The 22,545-nt window shown below is 44.2% G+C and overlaps 1 protein-coding gene and 1 long non-coding RNA gene across 2 annotated transcripts; both read left to right on the top strand.

Annotated features, from left to right (window-relative positions):
- Positions 1-6,031: 6,031 nt before the first annotated feature.
- LOC309346299 lies at positions 6,032-8,388 on the top strand. Its single transcript, XR_014158581.1, has 2 exons — positions 6,032-6,301; positions 7,927-8,388. It is a non-coding gene; the product is annotated as an uncharacterized lncRNA (long non-coding RNA).
- An 8,066-nt stretch (positions 8,389-16,454) lies between these two features.
- On the top strand, positions 16,455-21,507 carry LOC309346096 (phospholipase A2 inhibitor and Ly6/PLAUR domain-containing protein-like). The gene is made up of 5 exons (XM_081869785.1): positions 16,455-16,568; positions 18,355-18,453; positions 19,502-19,651; positions 20,411-20,548; positions 20,729-21,507. Exons 1-5 carry the CDS (start codon positions 16,508-16,510, stop codon positions 20,875-20,877), a joined length of 597 nt encoding a protein of 198 aa, XP_081725911.1. The 5' UTR covers positions 16,455-16,507; the 3' UTR covers positions 20,878-21,507.
- Positions 21,508-22,545: the final 1,038 nt, after the last annotated feature.

The raw sequence follows: 22,545 nt of genomic DNA, 5'->3' as shown, positions 1-22,545 counted from the left end.
CAGGGAGGTGTGATATGGGAAGCACCAGTGGTTTTTATTGCCAAGCAGTAAACAAAGCACTTCTGGTTTATGAGTCGGACTATGGACCTAGAGGAAAGGTCTTAATTCATACCAGCTGAACAGCAGCAGCAAGGACCAGGGAGCCACTGCAGCTCAGCTCTCTGCGAATGGAGGAGGAGTTGACTGGAGATGAGTTGAGCCATCGATAAATTCAATGTCAAAGGAGAGAGATGCTCCGACACAGGCCTTTGGTTCAGCCCTCTCTCAACTGTGCCAGTCCAAGACATCCCTGAAGCAAAGCCCTAAATGGAAGGTCCCCCACCTGTTGAGGGTGGAGTTGGGGAACTTCAGGCTCAGGGGATAAATGTGGCCCCTGAAGTCTCCTTCTCTGGCCCTCAGAACTCTCCCCAGGCCACACCCACCCCTGGTACTTCTTTGCACCCGAAGAGCTTTTCCTAGGTGGGACGTGTCCTTGAGCTCTGACGTCTCTTGCTGGAAAAAAGGAAGGGGTGTGCCACTAGGGGGGAAGGAACCAGCCTCCACTACAAAGCTAAAAAATCCTCTCTCGTGCCCCACCCACACCTGGCATGTGGCCCTTGGCAGGTTGCCCAGAAGATAATGCAGCCCTTGGGATAGAAAGGCATCTCCATCCCACACTGGGGCCAGCTTTAAAATCTTGCTATCCTTTTCATGCACCAAATCCTGCAATCTGCCCACTAAGGTGGGCAAATGTCCTGCTTTAAAGAATACGGCCCTCAAGTAGAAGGGCTCTCAGACAACAGGACTTTTCGCTAACCCTTCATTGGATGTTTTAAAGCAGAGGTTGGACGGCTATCTGTCCTGGATCACAGAATCGCAGAATTGTCGAGCTGGAATGGGTCCAACCCCCCGCAAAGCAGGAATCTCAGCTAAAGCATCCATGACAGATGACCATCCAACCTATGCTTAAAAATCTACAAGGAAGAAGAGTCCACAATCTCCCGAGGGGGACCATTCCACTGTCAAACAGTTCTTAGTGACATAAAGTTCTTCCTGATGTTTAGTCGGAATCTCCTTTCTTGTAACTCGAAGCCATTGGTTTGAGTCCTACACTCTGGCGCAGGAGAAAACAAGCTTGCGCCATCTTCCACGTGAAAGCCCATGAGATATCTGAAGATGTGAGATGTGTGTCAAATAATATGTAAGATGTGTGTCAAACGGACCTAAAGGTTTGCATCGTGCATCAAGTTTGCCATAAATTTTATTGTCAGAATCCACCATTCATTCCAGGAAGTCCTTGCACCCTAGGAATGCATTGCACAACACAATAAGACGGGCATCTCCACCCAATTGCTTTACAGGTATTTATACTACACAATTACTGCATTTCATTGGAGCAACTGCCTCAGTTACGTTATTGCAGACGTTATCTATAAAATGCCCTCTGCGCATAAATTTGGGCACCAGAAGCACTCAAGCTCAGCCTTGTCCCTAGCCATACCTTCTGACATCATGGTGCCTCTCCTTGTTCTCTGCCTTCTTTCGCCACTCTTAGTTGCCTCTCAGGATCCACGTAAGTTATTTATCACATCCATTCTCCTACTATGCTGTTGGAAGGCCAGGACGTTGAAATGACATACCAACTGTGCCATCATCTGATGCTAATCTAGGAGGGTTAAAAACTGTCCTTCTTGGGCCTGCCCATAAAAAAGCAATTCTAGAGTGAGAGACTAGGGTGATATCTGCTGTTCCCAGAAATTCTTTAGTTGTGAGACTTTTATGGGTGTGTTGAGAGTTTGTTTGGACCCTGGGTGAGAACCCGGAGGGGAAGGGGAAGGGGAAGGGTGTGTCAGAAGGAAAATGAATGTGTGTGTGTAATTTTGGATTAATGTAACAAAATTAATGTGTGCTTTTGTAATATTTTGTTTGTCTGTTTTTGCCTCAGCTTTTTGCACACCACTTAGAGATATTTTTAATTGGTATAGAAATTCAATAATCAATCCACCAGTAATCAATCAAGGGCTAGTGTCTGTGTTTGGACTTCAAGACTAGCACTTCAGTGGGTGGATTTGGCAACAAGGAGAATGGTAGTAATCTGTCTGGAGATCAAACCGCTGCTGTTAGAACAACTGTTAAGCCCGCTGTAAATTTTAAAAGCAGTGGCTCAAATATGCAGTGAGTTTTATTCAGCTAAGTCCTGCTCAGAGTATATCTATCACAACAAATGAACCTAAATTATGTCCACTAACTTCAATGGGTCTACTCTGAGTAGGACTACCACCCAAGATGCATATTTTGGATGGGTAGCTATGCTGCCTGACATCTAACCAGCCTAATGCTATTGCCTCAATAGTTTCCTGCTCCCAGTTGTCCTTCTCTTGGCTTTCTCAACATGCTGCAGGCGGAACAGGGATTGGCAGAAATTATGCCAGAGAAAATGGGTGCTTGCAGTACACCATCTCCATACTGCACGCAAATATCAGCTGTGCATCTTAAGTTCACAGTAGCAGCATGTGAAGATGCTTACCTGAACAGGTCTGGGCTGGAGTGACCATGAGATTGGAGCCATGCAGTTCCCCATTCCATGCTCCTGCTGAGGCATCTGTAGAATCCCCACCTTTCCATCACCATGTCTCAGTGCCATCCAAAGATAACTCCATGCTTCCAACCATGCTTCCATGCTGGCACCACAGCTACCAGTTTGATTGGCAGGCTTTCCTCCAAGGAATAGGCTAGTATTGTCTATATAGCTGCCCATTCACTGCAACCATCTATGGGGTGTCCCCCCCCCCCCGTGATGCTGCATGTACTGGAGGCAATGCATGAAGAATAGTTAGACACTTTCCGACATGGTACACATTTTGTCGAGCTAAAACCTTTATTTTATTCTATTGAATTTTTTGCTGACGTTCCTGAAGGATGCATATCTGATTTCATTTCTGAGAACTGTTGAACTGTTTATTGTTAAAGTTTTATGGCTGTATGCTGCTATAATCTTTAGTAGTTTATAATCCAAGTGATATAAAGGAATAATCTTTAAAAAAAATAAAAATGGAACAATGGAAAATTCCCAACAGATCTTTTTCATGTTGGGAGGAAGAACAGGTAATTTGGAAGTCCAGATTCCAGGGAGAACATTGTATGAGTGGAATTTTTGGAAAGGATCTCTAATGATGACCAGGATGTGCCATTGTCAGAGATGATAGGAATTGTAGTCCCAACAACATCTGGAGGGCCACACAGACTCATTCCTGACTTGAGCCATCCAATTAAGACAATTAGCAACCAGTTTAGGCCTGATGAAAGAAGTGCTTCCTCTTGCACAACAATCCATAGCCACCTTCTAAAACTCACTGCCACAAGGTTGGGTGGTGTGTACTGCATTAGCTGGAACGAAAGCAGGATTAGATAAATCCATGTAGGTTTCTGGCTACATCACGAACTCAATGCCAGTAGCTCCATGCTGCCATTCAGGCAGGGGAAAGCCAGGATTTATTGGCAATGGTCCCCAGTGGGATTGGGGGAGCTCACTGCACCCCACTGTGCTGCTCAAGCCCGTGTCTGCCAACTTGAAAGACAGAGCGGGTGCAACCTGGGAGTGTCCTTGCCATGGACAAGCCTCCATCTCTGGCATGATTTGCGGTTGGTTCCTCCATAATTCGGACAATTGGCATGAATCAAGAGGTGCTCCTGGACTGACATATGTTATTGGCTACAATCAATCAGCTGCCAAAAGAACTGGGCTTGGCTTTTTGAAGGTAGCTGAATGTTTTCTTAGAAGCTTGAGAATCCTTACAACAGCCAAGAAAGAAAGGGAGCGGACAAGGTGCTTTGTGCATTCTTATGCTTTCTTATGGTTTTAACTGTGCCAAGGAAGAACTCCAGATCGGAATTTTAAGGGCAGAGTTTGGATATGTACTCTGTGTGTTATTTGTGGCTGCGGCTCGTACACTAGTCTGTAAACAGTGGAAGGAATGGAATATGACCTTGTACCATCCAGATCATGGGTAGGCAAACTAAGGCCTGGGCTGGAACCAGCCCAATTGCCTTGTAAATCTGGCCCACGGACAGTCCGGGAATCAGTGTGTTTTTACATGAGTAGAATGTGTCCTTTTATTTAAAAAGCATCTCTGGGTTATTTGTGGGGCCTGCCTGGTGTTTTTACATGAGTAGAATGTGTGCTTTTATTTAAAATGCATCTCTGGGTTATTTGTGGGGCATAGGAATTCATTCATTTCCATATGATGAAAATATGCTTTTTCTTCTTTGCTTCCTAGTTCTTCCCCAAATTTCTAAATTCCTTTTTATTTCTTTTCCAAATTTTCTCCTAATTGTCTTTAAATATGTTAATACTCTTGTCTATCAACTATATTCCCAAATATTTAATTTTGTATGTATATTTATCTCCGTCATCTGCCCCCTTATTTTTTCTGAGGTATTTAACCTCTCCCATTGTCCTAATTGTCCTCTCAAGGGGGGGGGGAGGTTCCTCCAATCATAGAGCCACAGCAGAACTTCTTCCATTATATTTGTTATGTCTTCACCCTGATATACGGTAATTTTGCTCAGCCTTTACTTTCTTCTTCCAGCCCTTAAGTGTCAACAAGGAATTGAAGGTTCTGTGGTTTCAGACTGTGCCAGTGGTTTGGATGCCTGCGTGGTCATCAAGGACGAAAGCACAATGTTTGGTAAGAAAGATGTTGGCCTTACCTGGTGGCATGCTCCAGTGTTCTAGAGCAGAATTCCCTTTTAAGCTGAGGGCCACATTCTGTTTTGAGGGCCACAAACCTGACTGGGCAGGGTCATAAGCAAAAGTGGGCAAAGCAATAAATGTAAATTTTAGCTTGATAGGCTAGGTTCTGCCCACAAACACCCATCTCTCTCTCTATCTTCCACTCGGTCAAGGAAAACAGAAATCATTATCAGATTTCAATGACAAATACCAGCCAGGCAAAGACACTCAAGGATGATGTAAAACGAAGTTGGTAAGGGGTGTAGATTGGGCCGGTTCTGAAGGGTCAAATACAGAAAGAGGTTGCCTTTGGTCTGCAGTCCTGAGGTTCTTCACCATTGATCTGGAACTTCCAAAGCTTACTTCAGCAAGATGGAGGCGCTTGTACTCCAGCAAGCCATATTCCCTTGGGAGAACTTGGAACAGATGGAAGGGGAAGGCAGAGCAGAGACAATGGAGTTAGGCAGAGAGTGAAGGATTCTGGGGAATGGGCTCTCCTGACCATTTGTCTTTTTTCTCTTCCGGTAAATAGGTATCAGCTTCAATACAAAATTCTATGATTGTGGAAAAAGAAATTCTTGCGCCAATGCTTTTGCCATCACCGTAGGAGACGGGAGTTATTTGCACCACAGCTCTGCTTGCTGTGCTGAAGATGGGTGCAACAAAGACTTAGAGTGGGGAGGTAAGTCGTCACCTGCCCCTCTGATATCAGAATTGTAAACCTGGACACCTCCAGAAGTCCTTTTTATAGTGCATTCAGGATGATTTGTGCCCATGAGGCTATTGGGCCAGTCACACACAATTCCACTCTCAATACTGTTTGCATGTGCAGAGGTATTGGGGTGGTCATACTGCTTCATTTCCAATCAGTGCACATCCCATCACTTCCTGCTGAAAGCCCATTCCCTTTCATGCCTCAAATGTCCTGGTTTATTTTTGTCCCACTTCTGTTGCTCCACAGCCCCTCCAGTCAGCAATAATGCAGTAGGAAACACCACAGGACACATGAAACCAGGATAAATCCATCACCAATGCAATGTTATAGTTTGAAGAACATGTTGCACAAATGAACTGCAATAAAAGACCCATCTGGAGGGGCCCTCGGTTTCAGAATGATGAAAACAGCCACAATTTGCTTTTGAAACTTGGCATGAACAGGGTGGAGTGGAGGAAGTTTTAGTCCCTCCACACCTTTCATCCTAACACAAGACAGGAAAGGTGTCAAACCTGTGTCTCTAGACCTCATTCTTTCATTCTGACAAAGAATATGCTAACAAACAGCTGGTGGGGGGGGGAGGACTCAGTGGGTGGTTGTGTGAATGCATCAGGAAGGCTGCGGCTGCTGTGTCTGTGTGAAGCAGGCTTGTCAATGATCCAGCGGGGCTCTTCGGAGATTCTTATGCAAAAACTTTCCATATATGACAATTTGCTTCTTTCTTCTTTGCTTCCTAGCTCTTCCAACTACTTGGACTGAGAATGGGTACACTTGTCCAATTGGATGTTATGCTCAGACGGTGAATGATTGCGCGAATAGATCAGTCTCATGCAGAGATGCTCAAAACAGTTGCATCAGTGCAACAGGAAGCTCTGGTAACCCTGAAGGGACTTAGCAAGGGAGGAGGAGGGATTCCGTGGGGTGGGGAGAGCAGGTGGGAGGGGAATGCTGCCTCTGGAGGATCTAGAGGTGGACCAACCATCAGGCAAGATGAGATGACTATTTCAGGTGACAGAACAACAGACTTGCAGCCCTGACTCTTGGGGAACAATCTCCCAGGATATTCTCTGCTGCGAGCATCATTGAAATGAACAGGTGCTTTGCCATAGCATGGTGGGATTGCACCCATGATAAGGTGCTAATGGCATGTGTGCATCGTTCTTTGGAGCGCTAAAGTGTCATGAGTGTATGATTGAATCTGGGCCCATTCACATAAGTCCTTTTCATTTGAGTAGAACTTGGGACCATTCAATCAAGCTAAATGTTGGAACATTCTTGATGACCAAAAGAAAATATTTCTTTGCCCAGTGCATAGTTGAATGATGGGAATTGGTCCCATGAGATCTAGGGATCATGGCCACCACACTGGATGGCCTTCAAAAATGTATTAGAAATATTTATGAAGGATAAGGCTGCCAATGCCTATTAGCCAAGAGGGCTGTGTTTTACCAGATGATTCTGAATACTATTGACTGATATGCAGACTTAGCACACAGCTTGGAGGCTTTCAGCTTCTGAATACTTGTTAGGAGAGGAGGCTTACCTTGATGCAGTCACACAGAGAAACACTTGGCACGGAAGAATAAGTAATATGCTTATTATTGGAAATGCATACTGGGAATGGAGCTGTAGCTGAGGCCTGGTATAGGAAAGAGGCTCAGTTGGAGTCCATGCAAGCCACATTGTGAACATAAAATAGGGCAGTGATGGTTGTGAGAACCAAATATGCCACCTTGAGTTACGAGGGGTAAAGGTGGGGTCCCTTTTTCAGACAGAAGGTGATTTTTTTAAAAAAACAAACAGCAACAACAACAATAATAAAAATAAATTATGCCTATGTTCACTGCCCCAGGCTCTTTTGAGAGGGAGGGTAGGATATAAATTCAATAACTAAATAAATTCCCTTCTTAGAGGTTAGATGCCAGTGATGGGTGGAGCAGAATCAGAAGTGGGTGGAGCAAAAAACACCTATTTCGCATGCTCAACATAAAGACATCTTTATCCCTTGAGTGGCGAGCATGATGCAGCATCAGTGGTTCCTCCCAAGCATGAGAGAGGTAGAACCGCAGCCATTGAAGCTGCGTGGCACTCAACCACCTCCTGGTGTCGCATGTGTGATGCGCATTGCATGTGTGATGTCATAGGCGTGGGACACATGTGAGATGTCCTAGGCCCGTGACATCATCCATGTGGTGCGACACTGGTCCCACACAATGTTAAGCCCAAGCCAGTGCCTTTGGTATTGGACCATTGCCAATAGGCATGGGAGGAGCCCCTGACAAGCAGAGTAAACTGACTCTGGTTTGGTCCCCATCCTCTTCCCTGCTCCATTCTACAAGGGGCAACACTGAGACTCGGGAGGAGGAAGCTGGTGGTCAAGACTGGTTGTGGGGCCGAGGGGTGGCTGAGGGCAGACTGATGTTGAAGGGGCCATGCCCCATTTGTTCTACTAGAGCAGGCTTCACTAATTCCTGCTGTTGATGAACATGTCTACCTGCAGGTGCCAGGAAGTTCGTCCTGCTGGGTTGCGGAACAAGCAATATGTGCGGTGTAAAGGACTTTGAATTGAAAATTGGAGGAATCCCCTACAAAATGGATGAAATATCGTGTGACACTCTCCCAACTACTGCAAAACCTCCAACTCCTGCATCAGCTACAACTCAAAAATCAGGAGTAACTCAAAAACCAGCCACAAGTACCAAAACAACATCAGAGGCTTGCACTCACCATATCTTGGGGAAGAATTCCTTCCTTCTTCTTCTACCCAGTGTCTCCAGCATTCTCTTCATGAAGTTCCCCTCCTAAACTCTCTCTCCACGCCATTCAGCTAGGCAAAGGAATGGACAAATCTGTCACATTCCAGTGCTCTTAGGTTTCTCATTTTTTAAAAGAACATTAAATTCAGTTCTCCACATTTCTACAGCAATTTGCTTTTTTAAAAAATATAGCTATTGAAAATCTGTCCATGTTTTAGCTTGAAGGTCTCCTGCTTAACACAATTTGTACATGCAGTTTTACCAGCATTGCCTTTTTTATAATTTTTATGATTTTATAAATGTTATTATCATGAATATATGCACTCCCCTCACATAAATCTGCATTAAAAAAACAACTATTGAAAAATCCATCCACATTTTAGCATGCATTTCTCCTAATTAACACAATTTGTACTTGCAGTTTGGCTAATATAGGGTTTTGCTAGCATTTCCCCCTAATATAATGCATTTGTATATATGTTAAAAGTAAAGGTAAAGGGACCCCTGGCCATTAGGTCCAGTTGTGACTGACTCTGTGGTTGCGGTGCTCATCTTGCTTTACTGGCCGAGGGAGCCGGTGTACAGCTTCTGGGTCATGTGGCCAGCATGACTAAGCCGCTTCTGGCGAACCAGAGCAGTGCATGGAAACGCCGTTTACCTTCCTGCCAGAGCAGTACCTATTTATCTACTTGCACTTTGACGTGCTTTCGAACTGCTAGGTTGGCAGGAGCAGGGACTGAGCAATGGGAGCTCACCCCGTCGCTGGGATTCGAACCGCCGACCTTCTGATCGGCAAGCCATATATATATATGTATATATATGTTAATATCACTAAAATATGCACTTTAGGCACTTTCCCCACAAAAATGCATTTCCGTATACACTGTTTGGTTGAAGAACTACACTGCAAAATTCTGAGAAATGTGAAATAAGTGTAACTGAGTTTTAGTTTGCATATTGGACTGGGAAGTGCAAATGAGTTAGTTTCTCATTAACATGCAGACAAAATTGTATTTTTTCCTCATCCTCACTTGGGTACCACAATGTGTCTCCCTCCTCCTCCAAGTGTGTTTTAGGGGTTCAATACTGTTTTCTGGATGAAAGATTGCAGGCCCAATAAAGAATATTGAGTCCAAAAATGGTTTTGTTTGTTTCTTCCAGATGGTTGTCAGCAATAATTTAATGAAGGGAAGGTCCCAACCAGAGGCTCCTTGCATGGCTGGGTGGGGTGCTGTGTGCTGGTGAGACTGCAAGAGATACTCGTGTTTCTTCATAATACATTTTTATTTGTACAGTGGTACCTTGGGTTACAGACACTTCAGGTTACAGATGCTTCAGGTTACAGACTCCGCTAACCCAGAAATAATACCTCAGGTTAAGAACTTTGCTTCAGGATAAGAACAGAAATCACGCGGTGGTGGCATGGCGGCAGTGGGAGGCCCCTTTAGCTAAAGTGGTACCTCAGGTTAAGAACAGTTTCAGGTTAAGAACAGACCTCCAGAATGAATAAAGTTCTTAACCCGAGGTACCACTGTATTGATTCAAAAAGTTATTCGGCCATTCTGGGACCAAAAGACAAAAAACAAAACAGAAACACCCCTTAGCTATGTCCGAAATTATTCTACATAAATAAGAGAGGAATCTCATTTAAAATGAATTAGATAACCAAACGTCAAAATCAGATGTAGAAAATCTTTAATATATATATATTTTTTAAGAAGAAGAAGTGGGGTGGTTAGAGGGATGGGTAAAGATCTGTATGCTACATTTTCTAGTTTGTATTACTCTAAAGTATTTGCATAGCATAGAAACACACAAACATCTACATTATCCCCCCCCCCAGCTACCTTTTCCTAACCCCACACAATTACTAAACTCCCACCCCCATTTCTTCATGCAAATCTTGGATTCTGATGAGGCACTGGAAAACTTCCAATGTGATCCTGCAACAATGAGCACCTTACATTTTTTTAAAAAAATGTTTTTATATTATTATTTAAGAAAGGTTATACAAATCCATGAGATAAAATAAGAAAGAAAGAAAGAAAGAAAGAAAGAAAGAAAGAAAGAAAGAAAGAATTAAAATAAAAGTGGACATACCCACAAACTGCAAATTTGGGTCATATTGTTCACAATCGCTAAAAAAATATTTATTATTACTGATATTGGGAGTGTGGGTACAAACTATTTCCCCCAAATTTTTCATTATTTTATTTCGCTAGATATAACAATAAAAATGTTTGAGGGATACAAATACACACACACACACATACACTTGCCTGTTTGACACCATATGGCCCACAACAAACGAAAATAATGTTGAATGGAGAAATGGTTATCTAGAGAAATAGATGATGCTATGAATAATAACATCATGATTCCACGGAAGCAACATTTAACATGTATATAGAAAATGTATCTTTTCAATATTTCAAACCACATTGCAATATTCAGAGAAGTGTCAATTTTGAATGATGCTGCTTTCTTTTGGTTTGTGGATTGTTTTGGAAACTACGGTTACGAAGGGGGAGGTGGGCAGACTCCCCATAGTCTCTACATCCTGTGAAGTGTCAGAGTTGGAGGAAACCCGTGGATTCCTGGACTTAGAAAGGACTGGGAATAGCACCAGAGAACTTGCTCATGAGGCCAGCCTGGTGATCATTGAAGAAACATTGGTGCTGATGGACATCCATTAGCCACTCAAAGGAAGTCACTTACCAAGCAGTAGGATCTGCCATACACAGAGGAAGGTTGCCAGGGGAACAGGGGTGTGTGATGTCTCTGTAGGAAAGGAGGGCATCCTTTGACACAGAGGGGTTTTGGCTAGGAGTTCTGGAAGCAAGAGGGAGGAAGTAAGCAGAACTCCATGTATGCTGGCTGGGAGAGGCTGCACTGAGAGACTGGGGGACATGATTGGTTAATGCTTAGGAGACAAGTTTTCTATAGCTATGAGAGGAACAACAAGAGATACTCTTGGGGTGTCATATTCTGCACTTCCTCCACTGAAGGTTTTAGGTCAAATATGTGTGAATAAACCATATTTCTAAGACATTGCAGACTCTGCTGTGTCCTGATTTTCCAATGGAAAAACACAAATCTTGGGTGAGTGCCTGGAACCCCCTAGAAACTTGTTACCACACGGCAGAAATTGAGGTACAAGTTGAATGGGATGTCTTCCCTGTCCCTATTCTCAAGCTTCTTAGCTGCTGCACCAGAAGGACTGAAACCCCACCCAGAACAACAATCATCTGACTCTCATACATAGAGCTAGTCAGGGGACTGCAAGTGGGGTGTGGGCTTCAGTAGGTGCCCAGTGAGGCCAATGTCAGAGGCTGACTGTGCCAAAGGCTACAACCCTGTTTGCATTTGCAACAAAGCCAGGGGACTGTGATACGGGCAACTTCTGTTTTAGGAGTTGATCTCTGAACCTAGAGGAATGGCCTGAATTCATGCCAGCAGCAGCAAGATCCAGGGACATAGTGCAGCTCAGCTTTCTGTGACAGGAGTAAGGAGGTCTGCATCAGGGTTGGAGAACGATTCCCCATGAATTGGACAATGAATAAATCCTTTGTCAAAGGAGAGACTCTCTCAGGCACAGGCCACTGTCTTCATCCCTTTCTCAATGGTGCCAGTCCAAGCCACTCCTGAACCACTATGGTGCCAAACACCCATTGCCTCCCCCCAAAATTTAGGGAGCTGTAGTTCCCAGTAGTGATGTATGGCAGTGAGAGCTGGACCATAAAGAAGGCTGATCGCCGAAGAATTGATGCTTTTGAATTATGGTGTTGGAGGAGACTCTTGAGAGTCCCATGGACTACAAGAAGATCAAACCTCTCCATTCTGAAGGAAATCAGCCCTGAGTGCTCACTGGAAGGACAGATCGTGAAGCTGAGGCTCCAATACTTTGGCCACCTCATGAGAAGAGAAGACTCCCTGGATAAGACCCTGATGTTGGGAAAGATGGAGAGCACAAGGAGAAGGGGACGACAGAGGATGAGATGGTTGGGCAGTGTTCTTGAAGCTACCAGCATGAGTTTGACCAAACTGCGGGAGGCCGTGGAAGACAGGAGTGCCTGGTGTGCTCTGGTCCACGGGGTCACAAAGAGTCGGACACGACTAAATGACTAAACAACAACAACAAAGTTTGTTAAGGGGGCAGAGAATTGTTTGGAGACTGCTTTTTCCCATCACAGAGCTACAGTTCTCCACTCCTCTCCTCAGGGAACTTAGGAATTGTAGCTTGGGGCAGGGGATAGGGGTGTCAGGGCATGGTCTGAATCAGAGGGTTGGAGAATGCATCTCCAGGCAGAGTAACTCCTATCTGAAGAGCAGTTGGAGGGGGAAGATTCACATGCCTCCCGCCCCCGGTCTCCAGCGGTTTCAGAAGCAGGGAGAGATACTGACACTGAGCAGCTTCAGCAGGAGTTACCTAGCTACAAGATAATGGATAGATAAAAGAAGGGAGGGAACAGCCAGCAGAGACATCATTAGAGAGTGTGAGGGACCCTCCCTCCCTAAGAACTAGAAGGTTCATCTGTATTAGAGAACAAAGAATGCAGAGAGGAGGAGGAACTTCTTGTTGGCATCCAGGATGTTGCTGCTCTCCTTGTGGAGCGATGTGGATTTTTGCTTTCAACCATATCACTGAATAAAAAGGACTATAAATTATAAACTGTTCATTAATTCTTATCTGTGAAGTTACCAAACGGAGGGGAGGACTCTCCACGTCTTAACAAGGGGTCTCCTAACAACTCTCAGCACCTTTAACAAACTACCACTCCCTTTAACAAACTACCACTCCATGTTTACTGTGCAAACATGGCTTTAAGGCTCATCCACATTCCTGCTTGTTCCCTGACTAGAAAGCATGGGTCCAAGTGGTCTGAGTGGTCATCCCCTTACCCCACTCCTTTTGCATGGAAAACCTGCTCTTTAGTGCTCAATCAGAACAAACATCCATCTGGAAAAAAGCCCAAATTGTCATTTGCTCCAATTGAGCGGGGAAAGCAGTGGGACAAGGGGAAGTGAGAATAAGCCCTTAGTTTCATCTAGGGGTTGGTAACATATGTCACACTGAGGGGAAAACACAGCCAGAGACAGCAGCCCATGAAAGACCCAACAAACTTCCTGGTTTGGCTGCCAAACAGGAAGTGGGTAGATATGTCACGTACCTGACCAGATGATCCAAAAAATGGCTGGTGGATATTTATTTGTTTGCTTATGGAATTTATACCTTGGCCTTTAGCCAAAACAGTGGACTATAAAAATCATGACTAAGATGGTTCCTCTGCATTCCAGCTTCACACCCTAAAAATACACATCACATTCAGAAAAAGCAATGGGAAGGAGGAGGGAAAAGCAAGCTCAAGCACATGTTCTTGAAGTCACAGTGAAGGAAGGTGAGGACAGGTGACCTCACCTAGGCCCAAAGTCACCCCCCACCAAAGCAGGCTCAAAGCTTCTCAGAGCTTTTCAAAATCATTTTTCTCAGCAGCTAAAAGGCATTAGCTAAGCATCAGAAACATTCTGCTTGCTGTAACTAAAAAGATTGTAACAGAGGTAGGGAACACAGTCCATTGTTTCTCAGGCCTTTCTGATGCCTTCTGGCCTTGCTAAAGAACCACACTGCAACTTACTTTCTGTCTGGGAACCATGCCAGAACAAGAGATTGAAACATATCTGAACACTCTGAAACCCCTTTCCTGGGAAGGGTGCCAAGAGTCCAATAGTCCCAAGACAGCTTTCTGTTCATGCTCAGAGGACTCCTGAGGGAGGAGAAAGGAGGAGGGAACTGGAAAGGGGTATATATGCTTGTGCACATGACTGTGAATTTTGTGCATGCTTTTTGTGACTTATCACACTTGCTCCTTCTACCAGTTCATGGATGGTAGAAATAAAAGCCTTTTCTCCGAAACTATTCCTTGAGTGTCTGTTGACTCCCACTTCCCTTTCCCAGGAGCAATATTTTTCCCACCCGAGGGCAAAGCCTCATAAGGCTACAACAGCCTGTCAGTCTTCAGGGAATCTGACCCCCCCACAGAAGTCTGCCAGGAATAGATGAAACAAGGAAAGTTCTTACCAATGGCTTTTATTCTATATTCACAGAGAGAGGCCTAGAAATGCAGCCTCTTTTCTCAACTTCCTCAATCGTCATCAGCACCACCCACCTTACGGTGGCCACTTAGGGTCATTTGTCTCCGAGCCCTTTGGTCTCCTATTTTCAATGCCTGCCAGGTTCCGGGAGAAGGGGGGTCTGGAATGCTTTCTAGTGATAACATGTCATCCAGCTGCTCCAGCTCTGCCTCCTCCTCTTCTCCCATAATTTCCCAACTTTGCCTTTCATCCTCCTCTGAGCTATGACCCCCCCCCCCCACAAACCACTGTTGTAAATCTTTACGGTCTTCTTCTTCTCTGGAAGGTTCAGGCTAGGGAGGTGGTGTCCACCACTGTTCCTCTGTCCAGTCCCTGGCCCAGCCGATGTCACTCATGGTTCTGCCTGTCTTTTGCTTCAATAAAATGCAACCCCACCCCAAAACGACTCCACACATACACACAAACACACACACACCAGGGGTGCCAAATCCTAGGGCCCCTACTCTTCTGGGTGCCCCATATTTTGGTGGGTGACCCCCCCAATGTTCCAAACAATTAGGGGGCAGAGGAGACTGAGCACAGAGCCACATGTGGTTCGGCTTCAGTGGCTGGCTCCTCCTCCTGCTGCGGAGGGGAAGGAGGGGGAAGCAACACCCATCCAGTGGCAGCGGAGGGAGGAGAGGGAGAAGGCTGAACGTGAGAGAGGAGGAACCGCTGGCCATTGAATCCGCACTGCCACTGCATTTGCCTCCACATGTCAGGACTGGACAGGGGAGGAATGGTGAAGACCACCTCCCCCTCCTGAACCTTCCAGAGAAGAGGAAGACAGTATAGATTTACAACAGTTGTTTGAGGAAGGTTACGGTTCAGAGGCAGACAAGAGACAAAGTTGGGAAATAATGGAAGAGGAGGAGGGGGAAGCAGAGCCGGAGCAGCTGGCTGACACGTTATCACTAGAAAGCATTCCAGACCCACCTTCTCCCAGAACCCGGCGAGCATTGAAAGTAGGAGAGCAAAAGGCTCGGAGGAAATGGCCCTAAGCGGGCACCGTAAGGTGGTGTTGTTGTTGACGATTGAGGAGAGAAGTGGGGTGGAGATTACTCAGAGCAACACCATTACTCCAAGAGGCTGCATTTCTAAGCCTCTTTCTGTGAACATGGAATAAAAAACATTGGTAAGAACTATCCCTGTCCTATCTATTCCTGGCAGCCTACCGTGGGGGGTGGGGGTGAGGATCGGATTCCATGACACCTGACACCACCCCCTGACTCCTCCCGATATCTTGACATCATGCGTGTGTCATCGCCTGCCCCCAATCTTCAGAGCAATTTGCCCCCTCTGACACACACACAAACTAACAACAATCTTCAGGAGCAGAGCTAAGAGCACCATCACTCTCAAGGGGATGAGACACCTTCTACCATATAGTCCTTCTATACAGTCCCACTATGTTGCTGCTGGATAGGATCCTCACCAGATGAGGCTTGAGAGAGAAGTGTTCCTCAGACTTTTTGAACTTGAGCCTGGGTAGCGAATTTGTCACCCTCCAAGTGTTGCTTGACTGCAGTTCAGTCCCAGCCAGCATGGTTATTGGTTAGGGAAACTGCATCCATATCAACATCCAGAGGGCCACAGGCTCACCATCCTTGAGTTTTGAGGCTCCTCTCTGAACTTTCCCTGTTTTCTGGAGCTGGCTACAATAATCTCAGAACACAGCAGGCAATAAATGATAATATGGCAGGGGGAGGAAGACCTGGAGCCAGATCTCCACTCATCCATGAAACTCCTTGGGTGACGTACTTTGGGCTACACACTATTTCTCAGCTGAACCTACCTCACAGGGTTGTTGTTAGAATAAAAGAGTGTTCCTCCCTGCCTGCCTGCTTGAGGGTCCATAGAGGAGGGGAGAATAAATGGAATAAGTAACAATATGTAAGGTACATGCCAAACATTCCTAAAGCTAGAAATGCATCAAGTTGGCATCAGTTTTGCCAAATTTGTCGTCAGAATCCACCGTTCATTCCAGGAAGTCCTGGCACAATAAGAGAGGCACCTCCGCCCATTTTCTTTATGGGTATTTACACTACACAACACTCCTTTTACTGTGGTTCATTGGAGCAACTCCCTAAAAGATGTTACAGCAGACCCATCTATAAAATGTCCTTTGCACATACATCTGTGCGCAAGAAGCACTCAAACTCAGCATTGTTCCTGGCCCTACCTTACAACACCATGGTGCCTCTCCTTGTGCTCTGCCTTCTTTCACCACTCTTAGTTGCCTCTGTGGATCCACGTAAGTTATTTATCATTGATCACATCCATTCTCCTACTATGCTGTTAGGGACAGAATGGAAGACCAGCACTATGGAATGACATATCAACTGGGCCATCGTTTGATGCTAATCTAGGGGGGTTGAAAACTTTGCAGAGAACTTTCTTACCACAGGAGGATCTGCCAGCTTGAGAACGAGGAGGGGACAGAGGGTGAAGAGGGTGAAGAAAGAAAGGGAAACTTTCCCCATCCTTTGGACCCCCTGGGAGACTTAGCACATCTGCTGTACCTTGAAGTGGGTGTGGAAAGGGCAGCTGAATGGGACACAGCTGTGGGAAGCCTAAGGAAGTACCATTGACCTTGGGCTTGCCCATAAAAAGCAAGTCTATAGTGAGAGACTAGATCGATGGCTGCTGTTCTGATTGCGAGACTTTTGTGGGTGAGCTGAGAGTGTGTTTGGACCCTGGGTGAGAACCCGGAGGCTGAGAATGAAAGGAATTGCTATCCAACCTTCCATTTCCACCACGTATGATAAAAGGTACCTTCTACTTCTTTACATTTCCAACACATATTTGATCTTGTTCAATAAATCTTTGCTAATTTAACCAGGGTTAGATACCACCGATACATCATTTTCATATGGTTTTCTTTCAATGAGGTACATGCCATAAATTTCAGATCTCTCTTCCAGATCCTTTCCCAGTCTATCATTTGTATATTGTGTGCCACATCTTTTGCCCATTTTATCATGACAGATTTGACCTGTTCCTCTTTGGTATTCCATTCCAAGAGCAGATTATACATTTTTGACAGTAATTTGGTATGGTCTTCTATTATCTCTCTCTGAAATCTTGACACTTCATAGCTTAATCCTTTCTTTTTATCATTTTTAAAGGTTTCATTTAACTGAAAATATTGTAACCAATCTGTAACCATTTCTCTGACTTTTACAAACTCCTTTAATTTTAACTGATTATATGTTGACCAATTTGTCCTCAGAATAATTTTTTTTGAGAGATACTGCTTCTAGCGTGGAGAGCCACCATGGTGTTTTGTTTTGTTTTTTGTTCTGATAGATCTTTATATTTCTCCCAGACTTAAAAAACTGTATTTCTTATATGATTCCAAAATCTTTTATGTAATTTTGCCTTATGGTACCATATATACGCATCCCAGCCAAATCTATTGTCATGGCCTTCTAAATCTAGCAAATCTGTATCTTTTATTTTTATCCAGTCCTGGATCCAGCAGATGCAAGATGCTTCATAATATAATCTTAAATCCGGTAGAGAGAAACCTCCTCTATCTTTGATGTCTGTTAGTAGTCTATATTTTATTCTTGGTTTCTTCCCTTTACAGATAAATTTTGAAATATATTTTTACCATTCTTTGAAGCAGCTCGCATTGCTTCTCACCGGGATTGATTGGAATAAAAACAACATTTTTGGCAATACATTCATCTCAGTCACTGAAATTCTTCCTAACAATGACAAATTCATTCTTCCCCAAATTTATAAATTCCTTTTTATTTCTTTTTCAAATTTTCTCATAATTGTCTTTAAATATCTTAATATTCTTGTCTATCAACTATATTGCCAAATATTTAACTTTTGTATGTATATTTATCTCTGTCATCTGCCCCCTTATTTTTTCTGAGGTATTTCACCTCCCCCATTGTCCTACTTGTCCTCTAAAGGGGGGGGGGAGGCTCCTCCAATCATAGAGCCACAGCAGAACTTCCCCCATTATATTTGTTATGTCTTCACTCTGATATAATTTTGTTTAGCCTTTTTTCTTCTTCTTCCAGCCATGAAGTGTCAACAAGGAACTGAAGGTTCTGTGGTTTCAGACTGTGCCAGTGGTTTGAATGCCTGTGTGGTCATCAAGGACGAGAGCACAATGTTTGGTAAGGAAGATGTTGGCCTTGCCTGGTGGCATGCTCCATGCTGTGCCACAATCTATCCAATGGAGGCTGGTGCCCATTAGGACTGGTATGGAAGAAGGCCAATGATGGGCAGAGCCAAATCATTCTACTTTCGTCCCCATCTCCTGCTCCCAGCTGAGTTCTGCAAGGGACAACTCTGAGACTAAGAAGGAGTTGGAAGCTGATAACAGACCCTCCAAGTTTCCCTATTTTCGAGGGACAGTCCTGGATTTACAGAAGCTACCCCAGTTTCTGATTTGATCCTGGAATGTCCTGCATTTCCTTAGGATGCTCCTATTTTCATTGGATAAATGTTGGAGGGTATGGAGTTATCCGACCCCCAAACCAAGGAGATAAGTAACCATGCAACCTTTAGAAGACATCTGAAGACAGCCCTGCATAGGGAAGTTTTTAAATATTTTATTATGTTTTTATATATGTTGGCTGGGGCAACCCAGTCAGATGGGTAGGGTATAAATATAATAATAATAATAATAATAATAATAATAATAATAATAATAATAGAAAAGGAAGTATCCCATACCAGGACTTTCTCCTCTACCACTGCCCACCAAGAGTGGGCAAACAATAAATGCAAATTTTAGCTTTATAGGCTAGGTTCCGCTCACAAACACCCATCTCTCTCTCTATCTTTCATCCAGTCAAGGAAAACAAGAATCATTGTCAGATTTCAAATACATATACCAGCCAGGGAAACACACTCAAGGTGGATGTAAAATGAAGTTGGTAAGGGGTGTGGATTGGGCCGTTTCTGAACGGTCAGAAACAGAAAGAGGTTGCTTTTGATCCACAGAACTGAGGTTCTTCACAATTGATCTGGAACTTCCAAAGCTTAATTCAGCAAGATGGAGGCGCTTGTACTCTAGCAAGCCATATTCCCTTGGGAGAACTTGGTACAGATGGAAAGGCAAGGCAGAGCGGAGACCACAGAGTTCGGCAGAGAATGAAGGATTCTGGGGAATGAGCTCTCCTGACATGTTGTTTGTCTTTTTCCTTTTCTGGTATACAGGGGTCAAGTTTACTACAACATTCTATACATGTGGGAAAAATGATTCTTGTGCCAATGCTTTTACCATCACCATAGGAGACGGGAAACATTTACGCTCCAGCTCCGCTTGCTGTACTGAAGATGGGTGCAACAAAAACTTAGATTGGGGAAGTAAGTCATCACCTGCCCCTCTCTGATATCAGAATTGCAAACCTGGACCTCTCCAGAAGTCCTTTTTATAGTGCATTCAGGATGATTTGTGCCCATGAGGCTATTGGGCCAGTCACACACAATTCCACTCTCAATACTGTTTGCATGTGCAGAGGTATTGGGGTGGTCATACTGCTTCAATTCCAATCAGTGCACATCCCATTTCTTCCTGCTGAAGCCCATCCCCTCTCATGCCACAAATGTCCTGGTTTATTTCCGTCCCACTTCTGTTGCTCCACAGCCCCTCCAGTCAGCAATAATGCAGTAGGAAACACCACAGGACACATGAAACCAGGATAAATCCATCACCAATGCAATGTTATAGTTTGAAGAACATGTTGCACAAATGAACTGCAATAAAAGACCCATCTGGAGGGGCCCTCGGTTTCAGAATGATGAAAACATTCACAATTTGCTTTTGAAACTTGGCATGAACAGGGTGGAGTGGAGGAAGTTTTAGTCCCTCCACACCTTTCATCCTAACACAAGGCAAGAAAGGTGTCAAACCTGTGTCTCTATACCTCATTCTTTCATTCTGACAAAGAATATGCTAAGAAAGAGCTGGTGGGGGGGGAGAACTCAGTGGGTGGTTTTGTGAATGCATCAGGAAGGCTGTGGCTGCTGTGTCTGTGTGAAGCAGGCTTGTCAATGATCCAGCGGGGCTCTTATGTAAAAAGTTTCCATATATGACCATTTGCTTCTTCCTTCTTTGCTTCCTAGTTCTTCCAACTACTTGGACTGAGAATGGGCTCACTTGTCCAACTGGATGTTATGCTCAGACGGAGGAGAAATGCAAGGGTGGACGGGTCTCATGCACAGATGGTCAAATGAGTTGCATCAGTGCAACAGGAAGCTCTGGTAACCCTGAAGGGACTTAGGAAGGGAGGAGGAGGGTCAGGCTTGGCCTGGTTGTGAATCAGAAGGCAGGCTGATGGGGGCTGGGTGAGGGCAGACTGAAATGGAAGGAGTCATGCCCCATTTGCTGTACTAGAGCAGCCGCCACTGACATCTGCTGATGATCCCCATATTTACCTGCAGGTGCCAAGAAGTTCGTCCTGCATGGTTGTGGAACAAGCAATATGTGCGGTGTAGAGAACTATGAAGTGACAATTGCAGGAATCCCCTACAAAATGGATAAAATATCATGTGTCGATGCCGAAAAGCCAGCACCAGCTGCAACTAATTAACCAGGCAGAAGTTTTGCATCAGCAGAAACCAGTCACAACTACTAAAGCAAGAACAAAATCTAGTGCAAACCATATCTTGGGAAAGAACTCCTTCCGTCTCTTGCTACCCATGATCTCCAGCATTCCCTTTATGAAGTTTCTCTCCTGAGCTCTCTTTCAATGCCAGCCACTTTGAAGGATTCATGCCATGAGCATTTCGGCACTGAAATGGACAGATCTGTCAAATTACAGTGCTATTAAGTTTCTCAATTTTTTAACCCTAAATTCAGTTCTCGACATTTCTATGGCAATTAGCTTCTTTAAAAAACTATTGAAAATCTGCTCACATTTTAGCATGGATTTACCCTAATAAACACAACGTTTACATGCAGTTTGAACAATAGACACAGAATGTTATTATCACTAATATATGCATTTTCCTCACATAAATGCATTTTTGTATACACTGTTTGGCTTATGAACTACATTGCAAAATTATGAGAAACGTGAAATTTTAAGGCTGAGTTTTAGTTTGCATATTGGTCTGGAAAGTGCAAATGAGTTAGTTTCTCATCAACATGCAGACAAAATTGAATTTCTTCCTCATCCTGACTTGAGTACCACAATACCTCCCCCACCTCCTCCAAAGTGTGTTTTTGAATTTCCAGGCTGTTTTGTGAATGAAAGATTGCAGGCCCAATAAAGAATATTGAGTCCAAAACTGGTTTTGTTTGTTTCTTCCGGATGGTTATCAGCAATAATTTACTTCAGTGAAGGCCCCAACCAGAGGCTCCTTGCATGGCTGGGTGGGGTGCGTCAAGAGGTCCTCATGTATCTTCATAATATACTTTTAATTGTATTGATTTAAAAAGTGATGCAACCATTCTGGGGCAAAAAAACAAATAAAAAATAAAACAACTCATTAGCTATGTCTGAAATTATTGTATACAGTGGTACCTCAGGTTAAGAACTTAATTTGTTCTGGAGGTCCGTTGTTAACCTGAAAATGTTCTTAACCTGAAGCACCACTTTAGCTAATGGGGCCTCCCGCTGCCGTTGTACGCTTTCTGTTCTCATCCTGAAGCAAAGTTCTTAACCCGAGGTACTATTTCTGGGTTAGCGGAACCTGTAACCTGAAGCGTCTGTAACCTGAAGTGTCCGTAACCCGAGGTACCACTGTATATAAAAAGAGAGGAATCTCATTTAAAAAGAGTTAGAAAACCTAAACTCAAAATCAGAAGTAGAAAATCTTTAATAAAAAATTTTTTTAAAAGAAGAAGAAGACGAAATAGAAGAAGAGGAGGAGGAGGAGGAGGAGGAGGAGGAGGAGGAGGAGGAGGAGGAAGTGGGGTGGCTAGAGGGATCAGTGAAGATTTGTATGTTACCTTTTCCAGTTTGCATTGCTCTAAAGTTTTTACAGTACTAGAAGTCCTAGAATCATAGAATCATAGAGTTGCAAGAGACCACAAGGGCCATTGAGTCCAACCCCCTGCCAAGCAGGAAACACCATCAGAGCACTCCTGACATATGGTTGTCAAGCCTCTGCTTAAAGACCTCCAAAGAAGGAGACTCCACCACACTCCTTGGCAGCAAATTCCACTGTCAAACAGCTCTTACTGTCAGGAAGTTCTTCCTAATGTTTAGGTGGAATCTTCTTTCTTGTAGTTTGGAACCATTGCTCCGTGTCCG

The sequence above is a fragment of the Podarcis erhardii genome (genome assembly GCF_964252035.2).
Source record: "Podarcis erhardii genome assembly, chromosome: 7".
Taxonomy (NCBI): domain Eukaryota; kingdom Metazoa; phylum Chordata; class Lepidosauria; order Squamata; family Lacertidae; genus Podarcis; species Podarcis erhardii.
Note: the sequence above shows the minus strand (reverse complement) of the source record. Positions and strands in the feature narration are given on the sequence as shown.